At 39.9% G+C, this 17123-nt stretch overlaps 1 protein-coding gene across 10 annotated transcripts in view; it reads right to left on the bottom strand.

Moving 5' to 3' along the window:
- Positions 1–17123, bottom strand: part of HECTD4 (HECT domain E3 ubiquitin protein ligase 4) — a 165985-nt gene that overhangs the window by 55100 nt on the left and 93762 nt on the right. For 6 of the 10 annotated variants that reach the window (XM_027956603.3, XM_042234681.2, XM_042234682.2 and 3 more), the window contains exons 21-34: positions 15553–15751; positions 13333–13479; positions 12119–12223; positions 10829–10992; positions 10017–10250; positions 8686–8878; positions 8325–8429; positions 7669–7757; positions 7110–7285; positions 5136–5271; positions 4901–5042; positions 4486–4652; positions 2192–2338; positions 1319–1503 (exon numbers count right to left, since the gene is read on the bottom strand). In XM_027956603.3, the coding sequence (XP_027812404.2) occupies positions 1319–1503; positions 2192–2338; positions 4486–4652; positions 4901–5042; positions 5136–5271; positions 7110–7285; positions 7669–7757; positions 8325–8429; positions 8686–8878; positions 10017–10250; positions 10829–10992; positions 12119–12223; positions 13333–13479; positions 15553–15751 (2189 nt within the window). The remainder of the gene's footprint in view (positions 1–1318; positions 1504–2191; positions 2339–4485; positions 4653–4900; positions 5043–5135; positions 5272–7109; positions 7286–7668; positions 7758–8324; positions 8430–8685; positions 8879–10016; positions 10251–10828; positions 10993–12118; positions 12224–13332; positions 13480–15552; positions 15752–17123) is intronic. The other 4 variants (XM_027956600.3, XM_060401253.1, XM_042234683.2 and 1 more) reach the window with 1 other exon arrangement.

Raw genomic sequence — 17123 nt, 5'->3', positions numbered from 1 at the left:
TCCCCTCTCCCTTTCCCCACTGGTAAACACTAGTTTGTTGTCTGTGAGTCTGTTTCTCTTTTGGAAAACATCCTGATATTTAACTCACACCCAACCTCTTCTCAAACACAGTAAAAGATTTTCTTGGATTTTTCCATTTTCAAGCACCTCTCATAAAAGCCACAAAAGTTATTTGCCACTGACTGTTCATTCTACTTGGGAAGTCTTCTTTACCCCTCAAGAAAAATGCTCACATCACCTTCTTTGGGAAGCTCTGCCTGATGCCTTAGTACAGAGGGTCTGTAAGGACCTCTATGCTCCTCCTACAGTACCTTGAGCTCACCTTGATCATGGCATTGATTGCACTGGAATTATTTGTTCACTGGCCTATTTCCCCCACTAGACCATATATTTTAAGGGGAGGAACAATACCTTAGTCATCCTATGCCTGGCTCCCTGAACAATAAAACGCACAGCGAATGACATGTTATATACCTGGGATAGTATGGAGAAGTTATCCTTCAAGTTTACTTTTTAAGTTGGATTGCTGACTGAACATATGATTTGGAAATAGCATCTCAAAAGCACAACTGAAAAATCATTTCATAAAAGTATCTATTCAGACACCATTAGCAGTGATGGCAAGAAGGAAAAGAAAGATGTCTTCAATTTCCTGGGGCTACTATCCTCTTTCAGGTGGTCATTACTCCTCCCAGCCCCCTCAGCTTCACTGAGGTGTGACTAGCAAATAAAAACTGTATATACTCAGACTGTAGAATGTGAGTTTTTTAAAAGGTATACAACATGACGATTACCTCTCTGTGTGTGCATATGGCGGGTAAAAATACAAGACATCTTCTCAGCGAGTTTCAAGTATAAGTGAAGTATCATGAACTTTAATCACAAAGCTGTACATCAGGGCTCCAGAACTTACTCATCTTATAGCAGAAAGTGTGTCCTTTGGAACAAAATCTCCCCATTCCCCTTCCCCCCTAGCCTTGGTGACCACTGTTCTACCCTCTGGTTTCTATCAGATTGGCTTTTTAGATTCCACACATAAGTGAGATCACTGCAGTATTTGTCTTTCTGTGCCTGGCTTATTTCACTTAGCATAATGTCTTTTGCGTTAGGATATTGCTAACTGTCATAGCACAGTGATAAATTTCCATAGGACCATGCTGATGAAGAGGCTCCCATGAAATCATAATTGATTAAATCAACCTAGTTATGTAATCTAATAGTCTTTCTTTTCCCCATCCAGCACAAATACCAAAAAAAAACAAAACATCGATAGAAGAAATCAAGGAGCTCTAGTATAGAAAGGGATCCTGCTTCTCACCTTCTTCTTTTTCCCATTCAACGCAGCGGTTGGCAAGCACCTGGAAGGCTGCCCAGGCCATGGTGGCCACCTTCTGCTTCTTGGTTTGTTTCTCACTGGAGCTGGACTCAGTCTGACTGCTCAAGCTGCATAGTCGATCCATGAGCTGAACAAGGCCACTCCGCACCAGGCACTTCTCTTCACTCCTGGCCAAGCAGAAAGGGTTGATTGAAAGAAACATAACTGACCAGCTCTTAGGAACTTCTCACTTAAGATCAAGGTTATCAAAGGGCCATAAAACATGTCAACATAGTCCTTTATTTACAACTTAGGATGCCACCATGTAAAACTCAACACAGAAATTTTTAGAATGATGACTTCCTTCATAAATACTGAATTTCAAGTTCTGGTTAGTTCATATAGGATAGCAAAGTAAAAATCAATGGAATCAACACAAGGTTATCATAATAGAAAAAAATTCCATATTTTATCATAAGGGGATTTAAAGACTGACTTCATGAATGCTTGACATCTTCAAACTCTTAATCAAGTAATGAAGGAAGGAAATGCGCAAAGGCAAAAAGTTTTGCCCAATATAGTAAGTAACTTTCTAGGGAACTTTTCTTTCCTTCAAACTTCTCCATTTTGACAATGTAACATAATTTCTAATGGGGATCCACCTTTGATCATGTAGGAACTCAACAATAAGAATTTACATAGTAACTTTAGGTGTTTGTCAGGCGATAGGCTCATTTAATCAGAGTGATAGTGTCACTGGATAATCAAAACCAAAAAATCCTTTTAAAAAATATTTTTAATAAATAAAAATATTTCTATTTAATTGATGACACTGTGGCGTAACTTACATACACTATAAAGCATTTCTTTGCTTACCTGGTGTAAGGTATAGTACACAAGAGTCCAATGCTATTTGCACACGCGATAGGGTAACGTGCGCACAAAGACACCACAGAGGTCATGGTCTCACCGAAGGCTTCCTGGACCTGCTCGACCATCCCACCACAGGTCAGTTCTTCAATTCTAGGAAACAGAACCAAAGCTCAGGCTTCCTCAACTGTGTCAAGAACAGCAATAGTGAACACGAAAGCAGGAGAGGCCTTCTGAGAAACACAAAAGTGGCTAGATGAATCCAGAACTGAAGGAACCTTGGAGACTGGTGTTTCCCAAAGTGCTGGACCACAGAAGGCTGTTGGGCAGGATTCCTGAGAGTGCCTCAGAGACAACGCCCACACTCTAGGATGCTCTGGGAAATCCTAGGTTAGGTAAAGTAAAGGTAAGCAGGGTTCCTCACTCCAGGACAACTCAAGGCGTTAAAGTCCTTCATATCTCTCAGAGCAGGAGAATGGTACCCAACATTTCCCAAATTTATTTAATAATGAAACCATTCATTTGAGACAGGCCTGCCTCATCCCATGCAGTACTGAATACTGTAAATACAATTGTACAATTGTACTAATGAGAAAACCAAGACACAAATACATTAGCTAAGTGTCCTTTGCAAGTTCACACTCCAATTATTAGCAGAATATGAGAATCCAGTTGGGAAATAAGACTTTCCCAATGTAAAAACACAACCTGGGATAGATTCTACAGCAATTAATTTTAGTTGAAAACTGGAACTATTGAATATATCTACAAAGATATGCAACATAATATTGCTTATAATAGTGAAATAAACAAAAACTATGATTTAAAAATAGGAAATTGGCTTAATAAAGGTTCAAGGATATGATACAATGCTATATAAGCACTAAAAACATTATAGGAGATCACTAAGGTTAGAATAAAGACTGAACAAATATGCTAAAACATTAATGGGTTTTATTTTAAAATGCTGGATTTACAGGTGATTTTTATCTTGTACTTTGGGGATTTTCTGCACTTTTTAAAATGTCTGACATATGGTGTTAATAATGTCATGAGGGAAATGTAATGAGGGGAAAAGGAATAATGCTGCCAGTGTTACAGAGAAACTTCTGGAAGTGAACTGTGGTACTCATTAGTGTTACTCACTATGCCTTCTGGGAACCGCTGTGGTCGGGTGGGCATGTGACTAGTCTGGCCAATGAGCCAGAGCTCTGACAAGGGGCCTGACAGCTTTCCAAGGTGGTTGTCCCCTCCTCTATCCCAAGCTCTCTGTAATTACCAGGAGCCAAGATAGACTTGTGAGGGACATGAGCAAAAACTAAAATTTAGTTTTTTAAGCTACTGAGATTTTGGGAGTTGTTTGTTTCCAAAGAATAACCTGGCTTTTCCTGATCGACACAGAAATTTCTTAAGACAGTCATGTTAGCTCTTAGTTCACGTTTCCCTCCAGCTATTGCTTCTGCTTCTTGGCCAGAGTTCCTGAGAGCTGTCAGGAGGCACAAGCAGCCTCCAGCAGTTGCAGTCCAGTCTTTGCAGAGAATGCTTTTTCTATTTCTATCTAAGTAACTTTGAAGCCCAGTCGGGTATTAGTATAGGAAAACTCCTCACAAATAAGTTATAAACCCTTCCTCAAAGTTAATATCTACAATTATGTTATTAGAAATTTGACCCAATAAAAATAAGCACAAAGTATACAAAAATATAGGTATATAAGGTTGTTGCCTGCAGCACTATTGTTAATAGAAAAGCAAAACAAAACAGGAAGAAGAAAGGAGGGATGAGAGAACAGATGGAGAGTGAAAGAGAGAATGAATGAACCCATGTGTTCATCAGCAGCTGAAGAGTTAAATAAATGTAGCATATAATAGAGCTCTATGAAGGTCTTAAAAGTTATAAAGCAGAGCTATACATATTAACATGAAAAGATACAGATGTCCAAAATATATTGAGGAAAACAACTGATTACAATAAGGCACGTGAAATATAATCTGAAGAGTTAAAAAAAAATCACACACAAACACTTAAGCATACAAGGAAAATGAAATAGCTATTTACATGTGTATAGTTGATGAAACAAGCTCTTAATAGTGAAATTTAGAAAAGGAAGGTAAGGAGAATTTACTTTTTGTTACATGTGCTGAATTTTTAAATTATATCCTGTACCATTTTTAGAAAAATATATTATTTTAGGGGAAAACACTAGCAAACACCATGATCTAACATTTGGACCCAAGAGGAATCTTTGGAACGGCCTTTGCCCATTCCAGACAGGACAGGATAAACTAACAGAAACAACTGACCTGGGTCCTCCCTGAAGGACCATTGTCACTGGACCCACAAGGTGTGTCACTCCCCCGACTCGCACGGCAGCCGTCAGCAACTCCCGCATGTGCACCAACGCCTGCTTGCGGGTGTTTCCCCGCCGCCATCTCGTCTGTGCGGCCAGAAGAAAGCTGCTGCTGGACACCTGAACACGTGAGAAGGAAGTACACCTGACTCCTGCGGTCACAGCACCTCTCACGCTACTCAGCTACTTGGCAAAACATGATATACAGGGACATCCGTAGCGGTCCAGCGGCTGGAGCTCCGAGTCCACAGTGCAGGGGACCTGGGCTCAATTCCTGGTCGGGGAACTAGATCCCACATGCCACAATTAAGACCCAGCATGCTCAAACAAATAAACATTACAAAACAAACAAAAAAACATGGACGTACAGCTTGGTCAGGGTTGGTGCCGATGAAAGCAAACAGCTGCCCCAGCAGGACGCTGTAGGTGGGCTTGTCCCTGCTGTCCTCTATGGCCAATGACTGCAGGAGTGTGAAGGAGCTGCTGCGGTGGCTGGTCACGTGGCGCCGCCTGCGGCCAAACAAGAGACCCGCTCAGGGAGTGTGTTGTGGTGAAGGTGCGTGGCAGCATGTGCCGATCCGACCTTGGCCCTCAGCTATTTACCTCTGATTTGCTCTAGTAAATTCCAAATCTTCATTACCAATCATTTCCAGGTCAGAAGGAGCCGACATGCTGCGAAGGAAAACAGGCTGCCGCACAGCATGAGAGATCACCTTTGTTTCAGAGGCTGATTTACAAGCTGGAACAGAAAGGAAGAAGGTTGACGTATCTGCTATCCTATTTGTAAGAATGACACAGCGACAGCAAAAACCAACAAGGAACCACCAAACTAAGAGTACCTTCGTTTTCCAGGAAATTGGCCCCCAAACCAGCCAGCACAACACATAGATGATTTTTAGGCCAATTTTTAAAAAATTTGAAAACTGAGGTTTCAACCTCAAATACCAAGGTTAAAAATTACTTCAGCTTGAAAAACCACATTCTTTTATTAAATTGAGTTTCCAAGGAAAACCTGAAAAATTCATTTAATTTCATAAACTAACAGTGTTAACTTTATGTTTTTATTTATTTTGGCCAGGCCATGTGGCTGGTGGGATCTTAGTTCCCTAACCAGGGATTAAACCAGAGTCCTCAGGAGGGAAAGCTAGGAGTCCTAACCACGGGACTGCCAGGGAATTCCCATTGTTAACTTTAATATAAGGATTCTAAAAATCAAGAGAGGACAGAGAAAATAGTCTCTGGAAGCAAATAATCTTAATTTAAATAAATGCAGATCATTTTTTTTTAGAGATGGCCTTTGATTCCCCCTTTGATCCTGGATTTACTTTGCTGACTTACTGCCATTTGGTGAAACCTCTGCTTTGATCACAGCTGGTGTGACTAAATATTACACTTTTCCAAGAATCTGACTGGCCCTTCCTATAAGACACATGGCTCCTATCCAGGAAATAGGTGTTTTGTAAAAGAATACTTTAATGGAAGCAGACAAAACTGCATGTGCTGATCAGCTAAGAAAAAAGATGTTAAGAAAGTTGAGGTCATTTTGAATCTGTCTTAAGAACAGTTAGATAGCTTCAATTAAAAAAAAATATAATTTTTGAAGATATTATCTCTTAGGAAACTACTGGTTCATCATCTCTGGTGCCAAGAGCCTCTTGGAAAGCACCACTAGCCTTACTGAGTGGGAAACTTTTGGGGGGGCCTTTAATGAACTCAGGCTAACACAGCCCTCTGACCGTGGCACAGCAGATCACGTGGCATGTGATCATTATCTCATGTCTGGAAAGCTTTCCCTGATGTTCTCAGGGAGGGAAACCCTATTACTGAGATCAGAAACCTAGGAGTCATCCTAGGCTTCTCTCCCTAGTGAGAAGAGCCCTGGGTAGTCAGCTGGGATGAAAACAAGTTCACTTGTTCCATAGTGTCCATCGGGCAATGGGGCTAGACGACATGGAGTCTTTCGTTTAAGAACATGTTTACAACTTATTCTCTTGAGTGAGAATTAACACTTGCTATTACGGGCTCTGCCCAGTGTTGTGGATCTGACTTAAGTAGAAGACTCATTGATTTCCCTGAGAAATGTAGTCTCAGGCTAACAATTAAAATGTGACCAGGAAAAAAATTAATAGTGCAAATGTATGCTAGAAGGTTCCACATAATCACTAAAGAGGAAATGCAAACTCAGTTTCAAGAGGAAAATATGATGCAGTACAGGATTCACAAAGTTGATTAATTATATGTTGCTATGAAAATGATAATCTATAATCTGAAAGTGAGGCTCACTGGATTATAAAAATATATGTCACTGCTCTCCTTAGATGCTCCCCCAAAACTAAACAAGGCAGGTGACAAGGCACCCCCCAATGCTCAGATGACTCACAAAGCACCACATGACTTCAGTGGAAAGTATTTCTTGGCTGGAAAAAGTAAAAAGCAAAATAACATTGAAATTTCCTTTTTTTCCTTTCTACAAGTTCACAAGAGTTATTTTCTTTCTTTTTTTTAAAAAAATAACTAGTATATGTTTTATGAACAGACTAGCGCAGAGAGCCTTGCGGGGCTTGCTGTCAGCAGTACCCGGTGTTTCCGCGGGGGTCCCTGAGATGCTTCTCGTGAGGCCAGACTGGGCCGCAATGGTGACGTGCAGCAACAGCTCAGCTCGGTTCATTAGACTCTTCACTAACGTCTTCGTTTTAGCCAGTGGGTGTGAGGGTTTCTGAATAAGAGAATTCACTTCTTGTAGGAACTTCTCCCTATAAAGAAAGACTGATGTGCATTTAGTCGTCCTCTGGTTTACCAAAACCAAAGTGTTTAATCACAGAGGGTATGAGAAGACAGAGGAGAAATGAAATGGAAGTAACCTGACAAACATTGCCCGCCTTCTCCCTGCCCCTCCAAGGAAGGCAGTGCTTTAACTGTGGCCAGTTTTAGTTCCTCTTGCCCAGTTTTAGATGCCTATATGCTAACTCCTGAAGGTTAAAACCATAATTTCCAAATACCAAAGAAGTTCCAACTCTAAAATATTTAGTGAATGCATAATATTTTTAAAAATATCTGTTAAGAGATGCGATCTTTGCATTTTATTTTGAGCATCAAAGTGATAAATTAGCTTTACACAGTTACTAACATCACTAACCTCAGAGATAGCACCATGTTTTCAAGATCATTTCCATCAAAGGAGACTTCCTTCATTGAACACAAAAGTTCTAGTTCTTTCATTTTGTTCTAAAGAAGGAAAAATCAAGAAAAGATGGTATGCAGGATCTGCAGAAACCGAATTTTACTGTACGTGTTACAAGAAACAGAAAACTTCAGGGACAAAAACCCACCTATGGTCCATGTTTCTACACCAGAAGCACATTTATAAGTTACTACTTGATATTTTAATGATTAAAAATGGCACTGACTACTTTCCAGGGATTTCGTTATTGCTTATAACTCTTGTCTTTTTTTAAAAAGGCTTGAAAGCAGAATTTGACAATGATAATAACTGTTCTATAAAACTATTAATCAGTTGAATAATTTGAGTAACTGACTCTTTGTATCACTGACATGTTAATCTAATCAACTTTATTTAACCTTTTTTAGAGATTGGGTACATTTTGAGGTATGCAACATTTTAAGAATGATATTTTTTAAATTTCCACATACAGTATATATCATTGTATTGGGCTGGCCAAAAAGTTCGTTTGGGTTTTCTGAAAGAGGTTACAGAAAAACCTGAGCAAAATTTTTGGCCGACCCAATATGACAAACAGCAATGCCCAGTGATGAGTCATACAACTTGCTCACCTCGTTAAAATGATAATCATAGAAGAAAGGCATGTTGTTCTCCAGTTTCCCCTGCATGGCATCATCAACTTCACTCTGCCATTTCTGCTCCAATTCTGCAACACTCTGACATATTAAAATAGAAAACAATGTGAAACTAGATGCAAAATAAGGAATCTGTGACTTTAGAAATTTTAGTCACAATAACTTTTTAAAATTCAGACACTTCTTTTTCTACTACGTTAGTTCCTGTTACAGAATACAGTCATTCAATATTTTTTCTCTCTTTTTCAGGTCACTTTTTAAACATCGTTAAATTTTAGGAAAGACGTCATTTCCAACAGTTATAAGAGACATCTAAATGCTTTTAACTTTCACTTACCTGCAGCTGTCTCTCCATGGCATTGAGTTTCTTAAATGTCTCTCCCATGATTTTACACAGTAAATCATATTCCTCAGCATGTTCTTCTTGATACTGGAAATTTATTAGGGACTGCAGTGCATCAACTAAGTTCAAGTGCTTAATAACACATGATACCACCATTTCCTCCATCACATCTGGCTGAATTACTTCTCTGTGATCACAAGGGAAACTAGTCAGATACGTGCCGTGCTCTCGGTGTACCAACACCGTATTTTTATAGATGGAAGAATGTCACTTTAAGTATGTTAAATATCCACCACACGATCTCTAGTACAATAAAGTGGCATGAACATGATGATGGCTTTCATAACAAGATGGCAATAACTTAACAGGTAAAACTGACACTGGCCAATGAAGCTGAAAATCCAAATTAAACAGACTTGATTTTCTACTATTTGTAAAATTTTGAGCTGGAGTTATATTAAAGTTGGAATAGATCTAATGCTAATAAAAGATTTTTGGCACCATTTATCTGCCAATTCATTTTATGCAGTATTATGGTTCATAGTATTTTAGGCGTATGGATGTTAGGCTGAAAACAATGGTGCTTTTGTATTTTTTTCACATTAAATTTCATCTATTCTTTAAATTTTTCTCTCTGAAATGGCCAATCTTGCCTCGGAAGGCAGAACAGAGGCCTGCAAAGCAGACTTGACTTTAAGCAAGAATAGCACAAAGACATTTGTCACTGTGACACCTCATATTCTAAAGACCGTTAGCATCTCTCTGGGCATCGAAAACAAATAAATGCCTGCAGACTCCATGGAAACCATGATGACTACCATGACTCCTTAAAGTAGAAGGTTGAACTACCTGAGAAAAACCTAGAACTCATCAAGTGTTAGCCTGTATCAAAATCATATGGAAAACTTGGGCCCCATTCTTCAAAGGTTCTGATTTAGTAGGTGTGAAATGGGGCTAAAGAACTAACAAGTTCTCAAGTGATACTAATGCTGCTGACTGAGAGCCCACACTTTGAAGCCTGTTGACCGGGAATACCACTTGGGGTACTCCCCACAATACCTGGTTAACATTCATTAAGTACATGTAAAATTAAAGGTTCAAGAATGTCACTAATGGTACAATGGTTAAGACTCCACGCTTCCAATGCAGGGGGCACAGGTTTGATCCCTGCTTGGGGAACAAAGATCCTGCATGCCAGTTGGTAGGGCAAAGATAAAATAAAAATAAATGAAAGATCAATTTGTTAGACTACAAAAGAAATGCATCCCCTTCACTTGTTTAAACATTTTTTCATTGGGAAAATAAAATGCTGTATAGCAACATACTTTATACTTGGTCTAAACTGTGGTCTAGCACGCCCAGAAATTTCCCTGAGCTTTATCATGATTCCTGGAGGCAGCCTGATCCGGGGCAGGTCAAAGTAGTTTCCAACAGGAGGCACGAGGACATCAGATGGGTAAGTGAACTCTCTGTCTTCCTCAATGGTCAGAGGCAGCGGAGATGGGCTTGGAGTAAGGGCAGGGGAGATCACACCGTTGGCCTCTACCTGCCACTGGCACCTGAGCATAAAGAAAAAGAGATTCTTCACCTCCTCCTCTATCTGGAAAATTACTTAACATTTGCAGATATATTAAGCACATGAAGGATCACACTATGTGCTAAGAACTTATTCATCAAACCTCCTCCAGAGGCTTAAGAAAAATGAACATTACATGAAACCCCATCTTTGGGACTCTGCCTGCTCCCAGCATTATGCAAACTTTTAAATATATAGAAAAGTTGAAGGAAATATATGGTTAATACGCAAATACACACAGCTGAGATTCTAGAATAAGCATTTTGCTCTGTTTGGTTTATTATCCATCTGCCCATCCTTTTGGGGATCCTTTAATTTAATTATACAATATTTGGGTTGGAGAAAGGTTTATACAGTTCAAGGCTGCAATTTCACATTTAGTACAGGAAGGACCACAAGGCACTGTGGTGTAATTTTCATCTTATTTCTTAGACACAGAGATACCCACAGGACTGGCAGGCAGTAGGCCCAATCAGCTGGGAAATGTACTAAAAGCAGTTTTTCACATAAAGTCCTCTTTCCTTTGTGAGCAAAACCAGTCTGATTTGAACTCTTTGTTACCTTTGTAAAAGTTTGGACCGCAACAGTTCCTGACAGGTTTCTTCTTCTTTGGTAATTTCTGGTCCGTTGTATAGGATTCTTAACATGGAACAAGCTAACACAGATAGACCTAAAGCCAGGTCTACCAGAAAGGGTAAGCCTCCTGACACATCCTCCGAAGACTCCTACAATGCAGACAGGGCAAACCGCACTGGTCAGTTACACGGCGGAGCATGTCACCTGCGCTGCATCACGCTGCACTGTCCCCAACCACGAGGGCTCACAGAGCAGCGTCAAGTATCATTGCTACGGGACACAGAGACAGCACCCAACACCATGAGGAGACAGATGGTGGCTCTGGAATGACCACAGAGTGAAGTCTCAACACAATTCTGGAGAGAGAAGAGCCGGTAAGACTCCACATTAGATACAGCACAAAACACATGTGAGATTTTTTTGGACGGCTTCCTCTCTGCTGAACTATCCAGGCATAAAGCACTGTCGTGTTTTGCCACCTCCATCCTGTGCCTGAACGAAGATGCTGTCAATGATTACACTGAATTCATTCAATAACTATTCACTGAGTGCCTAGTGTGTACCAGCCATTGTGCTAGGTGCCTGAGAGAAAGCAGAGAACAAAATGAAGATGCCTGCCCTCATGGAGCTTACATTCTAGAAGATAATCCCACTCTAGAGAGTCTTGGCTTGGTTAAACTTAAGCAACCTCCCAGTGCTAAAATGCGTTATACAAATCAGTCAACTAGAGGGGTTAGGAGAACACTTACTACTCTCTCTTCCTCTCTTTTTCCATGTGGGAGAATTTATTTAAATAGATTCCTGGGAGGAAAGTAACTGGCACTATTAAAACGAGTAGATTTAAACTATATACAGAGTGTAACATGAGTAAATAAGCACAGACAGATCTAGACCGGCAAGAAGAGCCTTTGGGAACTGAATAAAAATAATCCAATTCTACTGCTTTGAAAACCAGAATCCAAGTGCTTACTTCTATCAGGTGTTCAGTCTTCCTCACCCTCTGGAGAGATGCTAGCGGCAGACCACCTCTCCAGGCTTTGAAGCTGGGCCCCTAACAAGGGATTCTTTCTGTGGTGCTACACTGAGTTTAGGTCTTAGCTAGTTTTAGTCCATGAAACTATAACTTCTGTTAATGGTCTTACTACAGCCAAGTGGAAGAGATGGATGAAACAGTAGCTCATATTCTGCCCTGTTTCCAAGGCAAATATGATGTACATAACCAAGGCACACAGGAAAAAGTACATTCTGCCCACAGCAGTGGTTAGGTTCAAATACCTGAGCGCGAACTGTGCAAGCAAAGCCCCACATAGCCTTATCGGGAGTGTTGTGTTCACGGCCACTTCTCATTTCAAAGGAGAAGGTGACTGTATCTCCTTCCACCTTAAAATTTAAGGGGGGAAAATGCACTTTAAAAACAAAACACACAATTTGCAAGAGAGCAATGAATTTTAGAGATTTACTTTGGAAAAGGACCACAGCAATATTTCACTCCTTTCCTCACTTGCTTTTCGATTCAAATTCCATCCCCTCTCAGCTGGAAACCAACCTTTCAGCTGTCTCTCCTGACCAGGGAGCTTTGGGAATGAGGCATCTGTGAAATGGGCCACAATTGCCCAATGGTGGGACCAGAGTAAAGATCAAATCTTGAGCCTAACTTCAATAAATTCCCCAGGTTTCTACGCTTTCTGCCTTCCCCTCTCCACTATTACCACCTTACTTGTGCCAATAAGGTGGGCAAACAGACAATGTCTTGAAAAACACAGAGAGAGTGCTGAAAGACCATGCTCTGTGTTGTAGAACCAACAACGTGAGTAAGAGACAAAACGTAGGAAATCAGAAAACAATTCAGTCTTGTGCTAATCTGATCTGGCTGCATCTGGGCTACCCATCTGGAGGTAACTTGCTGCCTTGTGGCTAAATTAAAGCAGGTATGTAATGTATTTTAGATAAAGGCTATGGGAACAGACTCTGGAGAGGTCTGCAGGTCTCAATGGGCATTTCCGTTCATATTTATATTCTAGGTAGACATACTTCAAGTTGAAGCCCACATTACAAAGCATGGCTCCAATCTCATCAGTTTGAGAATGGATCATTGCTTTTGCTCTCAAGTCCCCAGTTCATTTGAAAACATTGATTCCATATTTTAAAAAGGCAACAGCCCTGTGGTTCTAGGACACCCCTCATGAGGGAGTCTAGACAACAAGTGAGCGGGAAGAACTAGCCGTCCTTTCCATGGCCAGGGAAAAGATGCTCCACCTCAGCCCATGGAGTGACCTATGGAAAAGATCCAAGTTCTGGAGTGGATAGGGGTCTGATGTCTTATAAATGAAAGGAAGCTCATTCTAGTGAGTTTAAGGCCTATCCAAGACCCCCACCTCAATAAAAGTCCCCATGGCAAAGTTTCTCTAGAGTTACAGTTAATCCTTGGGCCCATGAGGAATGCAAGGTCATTTTCTTTTCTAGGAAGCGAATGTGCCTGAATACCATACCTTTACCAAGTCTTTCGGCCAACCAGTTCCTAAGACACTACGGCTGCCATATCCCAGTGTATTGCCTCCATACTCAGCAACCTTCCTACTGTTTGTGTTAGGCCCCGCGTATATCACCAACTTCAAAACAGAAAATATACTGTTAGACTGTAAAAGAAAAACAAAAACAACATCTACAAATAAAAAGGCTGCAAAAAAATGTTTGTTTAAAAACACATTTATAACCAGGCACTGGGGTCATTATAACTAATATTTCCTGATTTTTTTTCTTTAGGTACAACTGATACTGGTTTAGATGCAATCAGCCATTGGTATTTACAGGGTAGCCTCAGAGTAGTAACAAATATTAGCATGATTTAATTGGCTTGGGGACCTCACGTTAAAATAAGTTATACTCAGCTACTATACACATTATTTTTAAATCTGTTTTAATTCTAAGTAATGAGATATAGCCTCCTAATGATAGCTATAGTTTGCCCCTTAAATCCTCCCCCAAATTAATAAAATGAGCAAATACAGATGGTAAGATGGTTATAGCTAACATAACAACAAAAGTCAAAAAAATTTAATGAGTGAATATTTTAAAAGATGCAACAAATTGAAAATAAGCCATGTATTCTTAGAATGTTGCTTAATGGTATAAAAAGAAAATGACACAAATTTGGGTCAGAAAAGGGGCTGCTTCTTCTTGGGTCAGTTTTCATGTATCAGTATTTTTCTTCAATAAAAGTCATTCATTTATACACAGTTAACAAACTTTCTATTAATAACATGCAGGAAAAACATTTAGAGGTCATTTGGCATTCAAATACTTTCATAGGAAGAAGGCTCTGGCTTCTGTAAATACCAAATTCTATCTTGTAACATGTACTCTGACCAGCACTGAGTTCAGTTCAGATCTAAAAGCTGCATTTTAAGCCCTAGATGCTTCATCACTTTGTGATTTCTTACCCTTCTGCACCTTTGGGGGACACCAGCCATGGACCACTGGAAAAGTAAGCATTACTTTTATCCATGTAGTAAGCCTCCCTGAGCCTCCATTTTAACACTAATGTCTATGGCAGGTGGAGGTTAGCTTACATCAGAAGATGCAAGTTACTATTTTTTTTTAAAAGGAGAAACAAAATGACACCAGCGAAAACGGTAACATCTTCCATTTCCATTTTAAATAGTTATTAAATGAATGTAGGAAATAGGGGTAGCTACTGCCAGGAGCTATGAAGCGGGATAGACTGATGCCAGGAGATATTTTTTTGGAAAATCCACTAAAGAATTTTCTAATTTCTCTTGCTTCCGGCTAAGGTGAGTTTGAGGGGCAAGTCTTAAACCCCTTTAGACATCTGGGAATCATCACTATCCTAGAAGATAAGGGGGGAAAGAGGATACTATAATTTGCCCAGTAATGTGTTTCACCATCTCAGTATTTACAGTTAACAAATTCTCTATTTTTAACCTAAAACCCTCCCTTCAAGGCATTTAAGATCATTTGCCCTATACAGTTCACAGAAAAAGACAACAGATAATTAACAATTCACATAAAAAAACCCTGTGTGCATACAACACTATCAGACAATCCTTCAGCTGTACCTGTATGTTACATGTCACAATTTTATTAGCCTTTCCACATAAGTTCAACAGAATGGTTTGCAATGTAACAATTAGAGACAAAGGAAAATACTTCAACCCCTAAAATGATTTCTTTTACTTACTACTGTTAAGCCACTAGGTTAAAAACTATAATTCCTCAAACTATGTGGGCTCTGAGGTAAGGGCAAAGAAGAACAAATAATTTAAATAAATATAAACCAGGTCCTAGGCACATCTGAAGCCCTTCTATAAAAAGCCACCTTCTCCCAAAAGATACATGAGAAGCCCCAAGAACTGGGCAGCGAGACCTTTTGAAGTGAATGGACACTCACATCCACAGGAATCCCAAGCACAGAGGGAAGGCAAGAGGTGAACAGCATGCAGCACTTTTGAAAGCTTACAAAAGTCCACTTTCAACATGTCATTAAAACACTGCTCTTGGACTGCAGAGGTGCTGGCTCTGACTCTGCCAGTCACTACCCTTTAAGGCGTTATCTTAGAAAGTTCTCCCTAAGAGATCTCTGCAGACAGAAATAAGTCAAGAATGGTGACCAGCAGCAAAGAAAAATAAGAAGCATCTAAAGAAAACAGCTTATTAGAGTTAAAACCAACACTAAAGCAGTTCTTTCTTACTTTGTCATAGTCATATTGCGAAGAGCATCTGCTATCAAATCTAAGGTACAGGCAGCGAGCTCCGGGGATGTGGACAGTTTCTTTAAATTTATAGTTGTCTCTGACAGGGTGGACTGTTTCCACAGTCTTCCCAGCAGCCCATGGAGCAGGAATCTTTAAACCAGTGAGAAATCCTGGCTCCTCCTTCTCTTCCAGCATTCTAAAACCAGACAAAGAGAAAGCAATGGAGCTTAACAGAAAGGGAAGGAAAAGGTATACACAGTAAAATATGAAGGGTTAAGAAATTTTGCTTCAATTTTCTACAATATGCAGTACGACAACACTGTAACCAAAAACAAACAAACAAAAAACCTTTTATTTATTATTGGCCGCACTGCACTGTGTGGCAGGTAGGATCTAGTTCCCCGACCAGGGATCAAACCCAGGCCCACCGTGCAGTGTAAGTGCAGAGTCTTAGCCACTGGACCACCACGTAAGTCCCCAGAAATGTTTTTTAAACTCCTATATTTAAGGTTATTTTCCCTTTGTTAGACAACATATTTGCATTCCCCCCCTCCCTTTTTTTTCAAGGGAGAAGCTGAATTCATACCCAGAAGAAGACCACCTTGCCAACTCTCATTTAAAATTCCTCAGGGGAAAAAAAAGATACTGTAAAGGGCCTTTAAGACTGGCTACTTTCCAAAAAAAAAAAAAAAAGACTGGCTACTTTCCAAATCGCACAGGAAGGGTCCTGCAAAGTCTCCTCTTGTTGATAACTAAAATGCCAACTGTTAAAAACCCCATGAGTCTACATGACTACTTTTGCTATAATTTTTACTAAGGAAAAGTGCCTTTGAAGGTCCTCGTCTCTATTGTAATTCAACTCTCAGGGTCTTCACAGCCCAAGTTTGTATCATGGAATGCAAACTCCTATACCCTAAACTCAGCTGTTGTGGAATTCTCTTTTTCTGTTTCAGCTTTGTGCTATCCAATGTGGGGGGTTACTTTGTCAAGTGTGGCCATGTAAATTGAATCTAAATGAAACACAATTAAAATTCAGTTTCTTGGCCACACTGGCCACTCAGAAAGAGGTCAATAACAGCAGGTGGCCATGGGCAACAGCACTGAACAGAGATACAGACTTTTATCGCCACAGAAAGCTCAACGGGATAGCATGCTGCTCTAGAAAAACCAGGAAGTCCTTCCTTTCTGATCAGTGTTCTTAAAGACAGCTTTAGTGAGAAGTAATTGACATATAATAGATAGCACATATTTAAAGTATACATTTTGATAAGCTTAGCCTTCTGTATACACCTTTGAAGTCTCCTCCTTCCTCATGGGAATCCTGGTGGTCACTTCTTCATTTTCTTTCACTGGAAATTAGTTTGTATTTTGTATCTTATATAAGTAGAATCATAGTTTGTACTTCTTAAGAGGGCTCTGACTTTTTCACTCAGCCTAAGTATTCTAAGACTCACCTGTGTTGTTGAAAATATCAGTGGTTCATTTTTATTGCTGAATAGGATTCCACTACACAGATACACACCACAGTGTGTTACCCTTTCACTTGTTGATGGACATTTGGACTTGTT

Source organism: Ovis aries, chromosome 17, assembly GCF_016772045.2.
Source record: "Ovis aries strain OAR_USU_Benz2616 breed Rambouillet chromosome 17, ARS-UI_Ramb_v3.0, whole genome shotgun sequence".
NCBI lineage: Eukaryota > Metazoa > Chordata > Mammalia > Artiodactyla > Bovidae > Ovis > Ovis aries.
Note: the sequence above shows the minus strand (reverse complement) of the source record. Positions and strands in the feature narration are given on the sequence as shown.